This window comes from Protomyctophum parallelum (genome assembly GCF_964188405.1).
Source record: "Protomyctophum parallelum genome assembly, chromosome: 1".
NCBI classification, from domain to species: Eukaryota; Metazoa; Chordata; class Actinopteri; order Myctophiformes; family Myctophidae; genus Protomyctophum; species Protomyctophum parallelum.
In genome coordinates, this window is record NC_139697.1 from 50,587,737 (window position 1) to 50,601,548 (window position 13,812).

Here is a 13,812-nt window from a genome sequence, read left to right on the forward strand (position 1 = left end):
ACAATTAATAATAATAATAATAATAATAATAATAATAATAATAATAATAATAATAATAATAATAATAATAATAATAATAAATAATAAAACTTTATTTGTATAGCACCTTTCATGACATCAAATGCAGCTCAAAGTGCTTTACAGAACAATGGAGAATAAAATAAAAGCAAGGCATAAAAGAAAAGCAAGGCAACGACAATAAAAAACAAGCAGTAATGCAATACAGTGAGGACATGAATAACAAAAAATATAAGATCACTTAAAGGCAATGTTGTAGAAGTGGGTCTTGAGCTGAGCTTTAAAAATGTCTACGGAGGCTGCCTGACGAAGGTACAGAGGGAGCTTGTTCCATGCCGATGGCCCGTAGAAGCAAAAAGCTGCTTCCCCGTATTTTTTAGTTGCCATTTTTTTAGGCAAAGCGAGCAGGCCAGCAGTGGAAGACCTTAGCGGGCGGTTTGGGACATATTTAGGCAAGCAGTCATGTAGGTAGGAAGGTGCGAGACCATTGAGGGCTTTATAGACAAGTAAAAGAATTTTAAAATCAATCCTAAAAACAACCGGAAGCCAGTGCAGTGATGCCAAAACTGGAGTAATATGTTCTCTCATCTTAGTTCTAGTTAAAACTCTGGCTGCTGCATTTTGGACAAGTTGTAATCTGTCAGTTGTTTTCTTAGGCAGTCCTGAAAAAAGTGCATTGCAGTAATCAAGCCGAGAGAAAACAAAGGCGTGGATTAGCGTTTTTGCATCGTCCAAGGACACATAGGCTCTGATTCGTGCAATATTTCTAAGGTGAAAAAAGGCAATCTTGGTAACATGATTAATGTGTGAATTAAAATTCAATTCGGAATCAATAATAACCCCCAGGTTCTTTACTGTACTGTTACTGTCTACAGTCAGGTTGCCAAGTCTGCTTAATATTGATTCTTTCTGCTCACTAGAGCCGATTATGAGAACTTCTGTCTTGTCCTCATTTAGCTTGAGAAAGTTCTCACTCATCCAACATTTGATGCTAGACAGACAGGTAAGCAGCGGGTCTAAAGCACAGGGATCATCTGGAGCCACAGATAGATATAATTGGGTATCATCAGCATATAAATGAAAATTGACTCCGTGATTGGCAATGAGTTTGCCCAATGGCAGTATGTACAAGGAGAAAAGCAGAGGGCCAAGAATCGAGCCCTGTGGAATACCAGAACTGATGTCGTGTTTGTCTGAGTCAAACTCGGCTAGATTGACAAAGTAACTTCTGTTTGATAGGTAGGAGGAAAACCAGGACAGGGCCGTACCAGACAGGCCTATCCAGTGCTCCAGACGCTGTATTAAAATTGAGTGATCAATCGTGTCAAATGCAGCCGTTAAATCTAGAAGTAAGAGAACGGAGACATGTTTCTTGTCAGCAGACACCCTCAGATCATTCATTACTTTTACAAGTGCTGTTTCTGTGCTGTGGCCTTTCCTAAAGCCAGATTGGAATTTGTTGTGCACATTATTGTTCTGTAGAAACACATCCAATTGATGAAAGATACATTTTTCTAAAACCTTGCCCAGAAAGGGTAGATTTGAAATGGGTCGATAGTTACCCAAAACAGAGGGATCAAGATTGTGTTTCTTGAGAAGGGGCTTAACTACAGCAGTCTTCAGTGAGTCTGGGAAGACGCCTGATTGTAGAGAGCTGTTTACAATTTTTAGGATATCTCCAATCACACTGTCTAAGACTTCTTTGAGAAAGTTGGTGGGAATTGTATCTAATGAACAGGAGGATGATGTCATCTGTGATATAGTTTTGCGGAGTTCGTCTTCCTCAATTTCGCAGAACGATGATAGGCTCCCCCTGGAGAGATCTACCCTGGGACCATTTGCTGCTGTTTGAAGGTTTGCGCTAGCAGCAGCACCATTCATAATATCAGCTCTAATGTTTGAAATTTTGTTGTCAAAAAAGCATGGAGGCACCATGTAGTATAGTGGCCTGGTATTCAAAGGATGTAAAGCTGCCTTGAATTTTAACGTGTCTGAAAAAAATATTGCCAGTCCACCTCCTTTCTTAGCCTCGCGAACAGAGTGAATGAAACTGTAGTTTGCGGGACAGGCTGGCGCTAGGAGAACAGCTCCATCTGAGCCAAGCCATGTCTCTGTTAGAAAGATTATATCTAGCTTCTCTTTACAGATTATATAATTTACAGAGGAGGATTTATTTGTTAGTGACCTGATGTTAAACAAGGCAAGATTAAGCTTGTTATCACATTTTTGGGGGCTGTGATGCCTGAGAGGTACAGTAACCAAACAGCATTCTCTCTTCAGACCACTCCTTGTGTTGGACAATCTATTTGAAATAACAGTAGGAATTTTGTGGACCTCAACCTGTGCAGTGATTGAAACACCAGGCTTTCTAGAAGCATGGGGTCCATACATGTTTGTTGCTGCGCATAATGGACCCTGTTCATATCAGTTATCAAGTGTAAATTGATAATCTGAAATCTGAAAATCTGGAGCTGGGTTTGGTGACAGTTGGAGGCAACGTCTGGTAAGGGGGGTCGACTTTAATCCAATGTTCATCCGTTCCACCATGTCCGGGGTGAAAGAGAGATGTACTGGTGAGGGTGTTAGAAATTCTTCATCAGTCACACAGTCATCATCATCACTTTCATAGGAGCACAATGGTTCAATCGACCGTCGAGCATCTTCCTTGGTGAGGGGCCTCATCAGCAATGCTTCCATCGCCTGTCGAACTGCTTCCAATGCACTGTCTCCCGGCACGTAACGCTGTGACTTCATGCTCTGCTCTGAGATTTTTACTCCACCATAGTAGAGTTCATGCTCTGAGATTTTTACTCCACCAGGGGACGTTGTGGCTTCATGCTCTGTGATCTTTTCTCCACCAGGGGGCGCTGTGACTTCTGCTTTGAGATTTTTACTCCACCAGGGGACGCTGTAGCTTCATGCGATTTCTTCTCCACCAGGGGATGCTTCATGCTCTGAGATTTCTTCTCCACCAGGAGACGATGTGGCTTCAACCGCAGTGATCTTTTCTCCACCGGGGGACACTGTGGCTTCAAGCGCAGTGGTCTTTTCTTCACCAGGGGATGCTGTGGCTTCCTGCGCTGTGATCTTTTCTCCACCAGGGGACGCTGTGACTCTGAGATTTCTTCTCTACCAGGGGACGCTGTGGTTTCATGCTCTGTGATCTTTTCTCCACCAGGGGGCTCTGAGATTTCTTCTCCACCAGGGGGCGCTGTGATCACATTCCCTGTTTTTGGCTCTGAGATTTTTTCTCCACCAGGGGGTGCTGTGACTTCACGCTCTGTGCGTTTTCCTCCTCCAGGGGGCGCTGTGACTTCACACTCTGTGAGTTTTCTTCCGCCAGGGGGCGCTGTGACATCACATTCTGTGAGTTTTCTTCCGCCAGGGGGCGCTGTGACTTCACATTCTGTGAGTTTTCTTCCGCCAGGGGGCGCTGTGACTTCACGCTCTGTGAGTTTTTCTCCACCAGGGGGAGTTGTGGGTTCACCATCTGTGACATTCCCTGATTTTGGCTGCTTGGCGACCATATTATCTGTTTTGGCTAGGGCCGATACTGCTCTGACCTTGCAATTTATGTTGTGGGGCAACACGTTTCTGGCCAGTTTAGAGAGTTGACAGGGATGATTCATATTATGAAATATGTTGGTGAAGAATAATTTAACACACAACTTGTTTAGGTGTGTTGCGTCTATAAAAAGATGCCTTCTGTCCCAGAAAAAATTGAAATTGTCAATAAAATTGAATGATTTTTGCCCGGGCGACTCTTCTGTGCATGCCGTTGAGAGCCATTCATTGAATGAAAACAGTCTGCTAAAACGCTCACTTCCTGTCATCGGGGGAAGAGGGCCACTTATCGAAATGTCAACATCAAGTGAGCTAATTTATATAGCTGGACTAAACGGAATAATTTACATAAGTGTCAACATAATGCCTTATCTGAAGAAAACCTTGCCACAAACTGTACACGTAAAGGGTTTTTCGCCTGTATGAGTCATCGTGTGTAGTTTTAATGCCCCATTATGAATACAGCCCTTGCCACAAACTGTACACGTAAAGGGTCTTTCCCCTGTGTGAGTCATCGTGTGTACTTTTAATGCCCCATTATGAAAACAGCCCTTGCCACAAACTGTACACATAAAGGGTTTTTCCCCTGTATGAGTCATCATATGTGTTTTTAGATTACTCATTTGACTACACTCTTTGCCACAAACTGTACACATACATGGTCTTTCTTTTTATGGTAGGGGAAATAGCCAATAAGGAGCTTTTGCACAAAATAACACCTGGACCTCTTTGGTGGGGACGTAACGACTACAAAGAAAGGTAAGAAAGCCTTTTGGTATGGAATTCTCCTTTAAACAGACCACCCTTGGAAGCCTTCCTCTTTGACCTGTGACAGGGATGCGAGCGTGGCTGTACGACACCGATTTGGACCTCTGACGTTACACAAAAGAAAGTCTTAATGGATTCAAATAAATGTATGAAAGCATATTTTTTATTTACGTGGTGTTGAGGTGTGCACGGGCACACCGTAATTCATCTTGCAGTCCTTCCTTGAGTAGGTTTTGGGGAATGAATATCCTGCAGGTGCCGAAAGTCAACAGAATTAAATCATTACAAATGTAAATGTCATGGGGTTTAATGAAGATAATCACAGCTATTCATTTTTAATTAAAAAAAACATTAAGGCTCATCTTGTTATACCTTGTGATACAAAGAGATCCACAGATTATTGGCCTAAAAAAGTCCACTGTACAAGCACTTTTTCTGTCTGCATAAAATCTGTTTGGCAATAATATCAGCTGTACAAGCTCACGTTGTTTTAAGCTTTTACATGCCTTGCACTAATGCATGCTTCAACGAGGAATGCTAACAATCAAAGCATGCTAGTTAGCTCACGCATCGTACGGACTGATCTAGTTTATTGTAACCACAGTTTACATTAGTGTATGTGTTTATTTCTATTTTTATATAAAAGCAACAAAATACATTTTCGTTGTGGCTTGAGTGTTTATTGCACAGTAATTGAGAAATTGCACAGTTTTGTCGGGAAACGGCGAACCTTGTCAGAGGGAAATCGCTTGGTTAAATGTCCATATCAAGTGATATCTGAAAAGTGTGTGAGAGAGAGAGCTATAGTAAGAAGAATATGCAGATGAATATAAATGGTTCTCTTTGTCTCTCCCTCCCATCAATAAAGATCTATCATAAGAATGTCAAGAGTTACCATGTGGGAGCCCCCCGGGGTCCCCGAACCTCCAAAAACAACAAGCCCACCCCCGTCCAAAACGGTTGAGAAATTACAGAGTTACCATTTGGGGGTCCCTGGGGGGTCACGGGGGGTCCCCGAACCTCCAAAACCCTGAGAACCATTTGGGGGTCCCGGGGGGTCCCTGGGGACAGTGGGGGTCCCCGAACCTTGAGACCCCCCCTATTTAATATAGGCTACTAAAATAATGAATTAGTCAATTGGCCATTGAGTGGTTGTTTTAAGACAAGATATGGATATATAGCTAAACTTGAAATTCATAAACTTATACTTATACTTATAACGTAGCCCCAGACAAACATGGCAACCTCAGTTGCCAGGCAGACTTATGGAGCTTTTTGATTGGGTAGAGGAAAAGGCCTCACGTGATTGGCTCTCAGCCGTCATGTGATTTTTGGCAGTGATTTCACTGGGGAACCAAAAAAAGCATCTGTAACTCAGGTTGGCATTTTTTCTGTTCGTAAGTCCAAACACAAAAAAACACTATCCGTATATATTACGCATTCTCTTTTTACAGATTGTTTTATTACACATTTTTCTTTTACAGATTGTTTTTTTACGCATTTTTCTTTTACACATTGTTTTTTTACGCATTTTTATTTTACAGATTGTTTTTTTACGCATTTTCTTTTTACGGATTGTTTTTTTACGCATTTTTCTTTTACAGATTGTTTTTTTACGCATTTTTCTTTTACAGATTGTTTTTTTACGCATTTTTCTTTTACACATTGTTTTTTTACGCATTTTTATTTTACAGATTGTTTTTTTACGCATTTTCTTTTTACGGATTGTTTTTTTACGCATTTTTCTTTTACAGATTGTTTTTTTACGCATTTTTCTTTTACAGATTGTTTTTTTACGCATTTTCTTTTTACGGATTGTTTTTTTACGCATTTTCTTTTACGAACACACACATAATATTGGCATGGATTCGGCTCCATACACATATAATGTTCACATCAGAACGGTGAGCAATACAATAGAATATCACAAAATACCCATTGCTGGGACAGCTACAGCTACAAAGGTGCACATATATGGTCTAGCTTTGTATCTTTTGCATCTGCCAGTGTGATTGCAGCATAAGAAGTTGGCTAGTAGTAGTACATAAAATGCCTTAATGATACTGGACTACAGGCTATAGTTGACACTGGCTACATGTACATGAGCAGTTAAATGCCCTTTTCATTCCGAATAGAAGCTCAATCCTATTAAACGTTGTTATGTAAACACCTACAAAAACGTACATCCGAATGAAAACACTCAATGCGATTTCAAAACCATTCGGATGTCACTGGCCGGATTACTCCGATGTTCAATGCGATTGGCCGAAAGTTGGAGGCCTGTACACGCAAAAGCGGATATAAAGTAATTCTGGTCCTTCAGAGCATGCTCAGTAACTCAGTAACAAGCGGTGGTCAAGAGGAGAGACACTTTATTTAATCCAAACATTGCAAGACCTAGGCATCATTGAAACGACCGACGGGAGCAAGTACAAGAACACAGAACTTTATAAAACAGTTGCTGAAAAAATGAAATTGGATGGGTATGCTGGCAAAGACGCCACCCAAGTCCACACCAAATGGAAACTCCTGAAACAGGAATATAATAAGGCTAAAGCCAAAAACAAAACGAGCGGGTCAGATCCGTCGACGTTTGCTTTTTTTGATGACATGGACAGGCTACTAGGGGGACGACCAATGGCCAGAGCAGATGACAACGGGATCGACGCTGGCTTTGAAGAAGAGTCAGAGCCACCAACGCCAGCCAACGATAACGTGTTGGGTAAGTGACAAAACCACTGCAACAACATTACTATATATATATAGCCAGCTAGCAGCCGAATGTTACTACAAAGTTTACTGCTAACGTTAGCGACTGCTTCTGTGTGTGTGTGTGTGTGTGTGTGTGTGTGTGTGTGTGTGTGTGTGTGTGTGTGTGTGTGTGTGTGTGTGTGTGCGTGCGCGTCTGTCTGTCTGTCTGTGTGTGTGTGTGTGTGTGTGTGTGTGTGTGTGTGTGTGTGTGTGTGTGTGTGTGTGTTATATGTTGACATTTGCTTTGGCAATTATCTGTGACCCATGATGGACATGGTTTATCCTCTGGCCAGGATGATGTTGAGAGACCTGGTCCGTCCACTGACCAGGGAGGGAGAGGGTGACAGACCAGGTTCAGACCTGGCTGATGGTGCACTGGCTGATGGTGGTCAGCCCAAAGGAACAAAGAGTAAGTTTAATATTACTTACACATTTGGCTTTCTAAGATGGTGTGTGTGTTTGTGTGTGTGTGTGTGTGTGTGTGTGTGTGTGTGTGTGTGTGTGTGTGTGTGTGTGTGTGTGTGTGTGTGTGTGTGTGTGTGTGTGTGTGTGTGTGTACGCGCGCACACGCTGACAGGGAGGTTCTCTTACTTTGCTACCACTTTTAACTTAATAATTGTAGCTCGGTTAATTTAATAATAAACTAAGGTCTATCATTTGACTCTGTGTAGAATAGGAGTGTGCTGCCAAATGATTAATGAAATTATTTTGATAGGGAAGGTATCCAAACCCAAATCCGGGTATGAGAGGACCATGCAATCCTGGGCCGAACAACAGAGGAAGATGGCAGAGGAGATGCAAGACAGGGAGCACAGCTGGATCGAGCAGCAAGAAGAAAGAACGGAACAGAGAGAACGGATGCTGCAAGAACAGAGAAATCGACAAGAAGAGAACCTTATTACAAGAGTAATAGAGCATAATGCACGGTCTACAGAAAGACTGGTTGGTATGATGTTCGAAGGCCTCAGGTCGATCCTACCTCCAGCACACACAGGTCCACCTCCGGCACACACAGGTCCACCTCAACCCCAGTATCACACATATCCCCAGTACAATACCCATCCAATCCCACACCAGCAACATCAGGGCCAACAGCACTTTCATCACCAAAACCTTCCCACACAGCAGACATACCAGTACATAAATACGTGCCCAGTGTGCCCACACAAAATGAAAACCCAGGTGTTGATGACTACACTACAAACACTAGACTAGATACACACACACACACTACATAGTTAGGTAAAGTTAGCTTAAGTTGTGGCAAATCTGCAAAAAAATGCTTACCACTAGCTTTCTTCAAAGATGTGTTCATAAAGGTGTCTACTATCACAGATTTCACAAATTTGTTCCAACCCAACTCCCTTGAGAAACTTTGTGACAGCTGCTGTTGGGCTACCATTATCAACCAATATAGGGCAAAACATTCCCACATTTCATTATACTTTAAGTAGCATGTGACGTGTCAAACTAGGGGGTTTTCATGATTCTGAATCCATTGCAAGCAATGCAATCTGTTTTTTCAGATTTGCCACAATTTAAGCTAACTTTACCTAACTAACAAGAGGTATTTGAGGCCGCATGCAATGTTGTCTCCCATCTCATCTCAGGTCCCTTTCTGGGTCATTTGTTTATTTTATTCTGACATACTTGAAGTGTTTAATATACTGACAGTTTGGACTGTTGTTTACTTAATTTACTTTATACCTTGCACTAATTTGTACTTGAGCAGCACTAGCTAGTTGGCTCATTAATTTTTGTTACTCTTGTGTTTTTGCTACAAGAGACTTGTACTTTGAAGTTGTCTGTTTAAAGCCACAGTAGTTGGCTCCAAGTGCCACATTTTGAATGTAGTAGAAACTACAGACATTAAATATTTTTGTTGGAAAACATGAGAATTGTGTAAGAATCATGATCTTAATTCTTGTGGAGGAAAATCAAGATTCACATTTGAGAAAGAATCGTGCAGCACTAACAGATTTACACTTTGTTGAACATTTATTAAACAGAATCAGGGAGCGAGGAAAGACCACTGGTAGAAAAAAATACAGCAACGCAGAACTACTCTGTTATAAGTAAGCGTTCGGATTTCCAAAACAAAATCCCAAATTTGGGCAAGTGGCTATGGCCGAATTTAGCCCAAGGAGTATTTTCCTGCAAAACTCATGCCTGAATTAAAAAGAAATGTACAAAAATATGAAAAACTGAGGAACAAGGTCCATAAATAAACCTCTAAAGGCTCATACATAGTCTGGATTTACGGTGGTTAGGTGACCACCGAACTACAACATGACGTCACGAGCCACGGTGAAGAGCAAACCACCGCCACCGCTCCAGCCCATCTCTCTGTTTTTACTCACCACCGCTCAATGTTATTTCAGCTCCGGCGATCAGCTCACCACCGGAGCGGTGGTCACCTCATCACCGAAAATCCAGACTATGAATAGGCCTTAAGGCTCTGCCACTCATCTCAAAGCTATTATATAAATATCATGTACGAAGGGGGAAGTGTCTCGCCAGATGTGTTGTCAGTGCCCGCCTTGCGCTGGTGTTGTGGTCTACATAATTCCTGAGGCGAGCAGGCTGAGGATACTGCAGATCGTCCATCTCCTCCAGCCAGTTGGCAACCCCGAGGTCTCTCTCCTGTCTGCAGAAATTGTGCAGGACACAGCAGGTCACAATCGTCTTTGGGGCGAAGGTGTAATGGAATCCGCTTCTCTTTTGTAGAACCCTAAATCGTGACTTGAGAAGACCAAAAGTCTGCTCAATTCCAACACGAACAGAGCTAAGATACACGTTAAATGACTCTTGTTCTGGAGTCAGGTTAGGAGATGACCGGTATCCCTTGAGCAGCCAGTCGAGGAGTGGGTAGGCAGGGTCCCCCACTATTTGGAGCTGGATGTCTTCCCCCTCAATATTCCTGACACTCTGTGAAGGGAGAAATATGAAACATTTTAAATCATTTTTGGTCATCCCACAAAAATAGTTTGAAGGGGAAATAGGAATGAGTTATATATTTTGAACATGGCCTGAAAATGTGATAATAGTATGCATGTAGGCTCTATCCAGTGTCTGACTGCCTACCTGTGGCAGCATCCGCCAGGCATCTTGCAGCTGATGCTCCTGAAACTATACAGGATACATAATTTCAGTAATACCACACAAAAATGATTATGTGCATAAAAAAGCATGTTAACTTTGAGTCCAGACTCCAGTGACAACATCGTGCTTGTAGCATACAATTTTAATTCTGGGTTTATAACAGTGCTATCCATTATTTGTCTGTGTATTAGTCTCATGGTGTAGGACCTACACCATGAGACTAATACACAGAGAAATAATGGAGCCACCTTGTGGCTTTATTGTGCATTGCACCTACACTGTAGGTGCAATGGAGGATCGGTATGTGAGTACCTAAGAAAGCAACAATACTTTTATTGCAAACTCAGGACACCTACACATGTAGACTTTGGCTATTTGGCAGTAATATTAAATGGATAGTCGGGGGGGGGGGGGGGGGGTGCCTACCATCTATCAGGCCAACAATCTGAGGAATGTGATGCGATGCCTCGAATCGTCTGGCAATCTCAAGTGCCTCTTCTTCTTTTGGCATCTGGATAATACGGTGGAGGAGTTTGTGTACGATTCCCTTACAGAACAGGTAAACGAATTTCTTCACCGTTGCCTTGTGGACCCCGAACTGATTTGCTACCAGGCGGTATTCACAACAACTACCCAGTCTGTAGAGAACAATGGCGAACAATGGCGGATGCATTTTATTCGGAAGTATTTATTCGGAATGATCACCCTTCATGTAAACGTAGCCAGTGTCCACTCTGTTTAATAAATCACTGCAGCCAAGAGCCAACATCAGACAGTCTACAAAACAAACACCAACATTAAACTGTATACTTTACACTGTATACTTTAAAAACATAAATGTGGAAATAGCTCATCTACAAGCAGGCTTGAGCTTTTAGAATGATTACTTTTGCTAACAGACATTTAGCACTGATCTAAATGCATTTTGTTCCATGCAGTTTATAATTCCAATGATTGTGCTGCATGACAATGTCCACATACAATTGCACTGTCTGACGCTGCCTGCAGATTTATTCACCAGTCTACACCAACGTTAAACATGAACCGCAAAACAAGCTTATCATCTAACGTTTACTGTATAGATGAAGCATGTTTGGTTTAGCATTACAGCATATAATATAATTCAACAAAATAAATAATAAATACAAGCCAGCGCTTATGGCGGCCATTTTGATAGTTTTTTCAGTGAGCCATACATACAATAGTAAGTCAAATGAACTACAATTACCATGCAGCCCTGAGCCCTTCCCGTTCGGCGCGAACTTTCCCTCGCAAATAATGTGTAGGCTATTCTATGCATTTTAACATTACATTGTACATGGCTGAAACATGTGTAGTTTATGTGTATAGTGTCGACGACCACAGGCATTACGTTATGGTGGGGCTGTGTGAACCATGTGAACCATGGCTTTAGTCTGGTCCAAAACAAAAGAAGACACGGTCAACATTTAATTAACATTTGATAGCTGGCTACTTACCATGAAGGAGAACTTCTCTTGTAACTTGCGTGGCGCGGCTACTGCTGGTTCTCTGGCCTCCACAATAGCTCTCACCCTCTCCTCTGTTGGTCCTATGCCCTTCTATCCCTGCAGAAAAATCCAGCATAGACCAGCATAAGCTGGAGCAGCAACTTTCTTGCTGGTCTTAGCTGGTGACCACCTTTTGCTGGTCTTAGCTGGCCAGCTAAGCTGACCAGCTTTAGAGTGTGTTTTGGACGCCATCTTGCTGGTCTTAGCTGGTGACTGACCAGCTAGGTTTTGCTGGTCCATGCTGGTTTAAACTGGTAGCTGGTCACCAGTTTATGCTGGTCTTAGCTGGTATTTTGATGGTTTTGCTGGTCACCTTCAGATTCTTATTTAAAAATATAATAATAATAATAATAATTATAATAATAACTAGAACTGCACTCTGTCGAGTGCCTACTTGCTTGTTGCACACAAGTAGGCCATAAATGGCCAAACAAAGCACAGAGAAAAGTTGAGAGACGGCACGACGGCAGATGTTTTATTTCAGAGTACAGCACAGCACACAGCAGAAGCACCTCCGACAGGCCTCACAGCACACAGCAGAAGCACCTCCGACAGGCCTTACGCCATCGGAGAGAATGACCAGTGGTCATTGTCTGACCACCTTACATTCACATTCAAAGAGTCACAATAAACATTTGCACTTTGATCCACTGTTTTCCTGTCATCTCTAAATGCAAATGTCCTTAAGTTGGGTGTAACTCAGGATCTGAACTCAAGACAAAAGGTACTAAAAACAAGCCATCACCCTGGGGGTCCCGGCTGAGAAGGTCTCAAGCAGGCCGACACCCATGTAGGTGACAACTTCTCGTGCAACCTTATGTTCCAATTCACTAATCTAAAAACTAGGTGTACAAATGAGTTATGGTTCATATTCTGGCTCATATTCCTCAGATAACGTATAGGTTGCACCATGTATCTTTGGGTACCTGAAAAAAGGTTTGAACTTTATTCTCCCTTCTGGCATTTTATGCCAGTTCCCGCTGGACGTCATGGCTGCCAGTTCCCACTGGAGGTCGTGCGGAAGCTGGGACTGCTCCAGACCGTGTTCGACGAGCGCCAGCTTGCAGAAGGTCATCAGACTAGGACTCAGGTCCAAGATGTACGTGTGTGTGCAGCAGCGCATAAAGGACTGCGCCATAGACGGACCTCCTCTCCCTTTGGGCTCGACCTTCGTCCAGGAGAAGGTCCTGGCGTTGAACTTCCACAGACCTATGAAGGTCTCGTACAGGCAGGTGGCGAACACGTGCAGCTGTCCGTCGTGGGCGAAGGCTGCGTGAGCTTCGTGCCGCTCGGAAAGACGTCCCGCCGCGGGAGACGTGGTCCCCGTGGAGCTCAGCCAGAGGCCGGTCTCCGTGTCAAACACCCTGACGTGGTTGCGGTAGACCTTGTCGGCCCCCAGGCCCCCAAACACGAACATCGTTGTCCCGATGACGGTGGCGGAGTGACTGTGCGTAGCAGTCGGCGGAACTCCTCCGGTGGTCCCGGACACCTCCGTCTTCAGCCACCTGTGGGCGTCGACATCGAACGCGTACAGACGGTGTTTGCGAGTATAGCGCTGCCCCCAGACGTACACGACGCCCTCGATCGGCACGGCCGAGTGGCCTGTGCCCATGGTGGCAACCTCGGGGGGGACCTGCGCGTACCTCCACGAACCTCCCACAAGTTCTTTAACCTCGGGCAACGCAGTCCAGCGCAAAGCCACCATGTTGAAGATGTACGTGCGCATCGGAATTGACATGGGCTTGCCGAACTCATTCATGGGCCCTCCGAAGGCGTACAGCTTGTCTCTCACGGTGACTGTAGCGAGGTAGACGTTCGGACCTCGAAGGGGTACCGACCAGTGGAACATCTCGCACGACCGATCAGTCTAAAGCCGTGGAACACCGGGCTGGGATCTGATACTTGCAGGTGTAAAGTCACGGAATACTACTACATAATGGTCTGATGTCGCGTGTGCTGCACGTATATTGGTTTAGAATCACGAAGCGTCATGCAAAGCTTGGTCTGCAAATCTGGTTCTCCACGCCGGAGTTGAAGGACTACCAGGAGGTCAACTATATACCAGGAGGTCAACTATGAT

General features: G+C 43.6%; 1 protein-coding gene across 1 annotated transcript; it reads right to left on the reverse strand.

Moving 5' to 3' along the window:
* Positions 1-12,591: 12,591 nt before the first annotated feature.
* Positions 12,592-13,581, reverse strand: LOC310874192 (kelch domain-containing protein 3-like; the record flags this gene model as incomplete). The annotated part of the gene is made up of 1 exon (XM_083786898.1): positions 12,592-13,581. The coding sequence occupies one exon, from the start codon at positions 13,579-13,581 to the stop codon at positions 12,592-12,594; it is 990 nt and encodes a 329-aa protein (XP_083643024.1).
* Between the last annotated feature and the right edge of the window lie 231 nt (positions 13,582-13,812).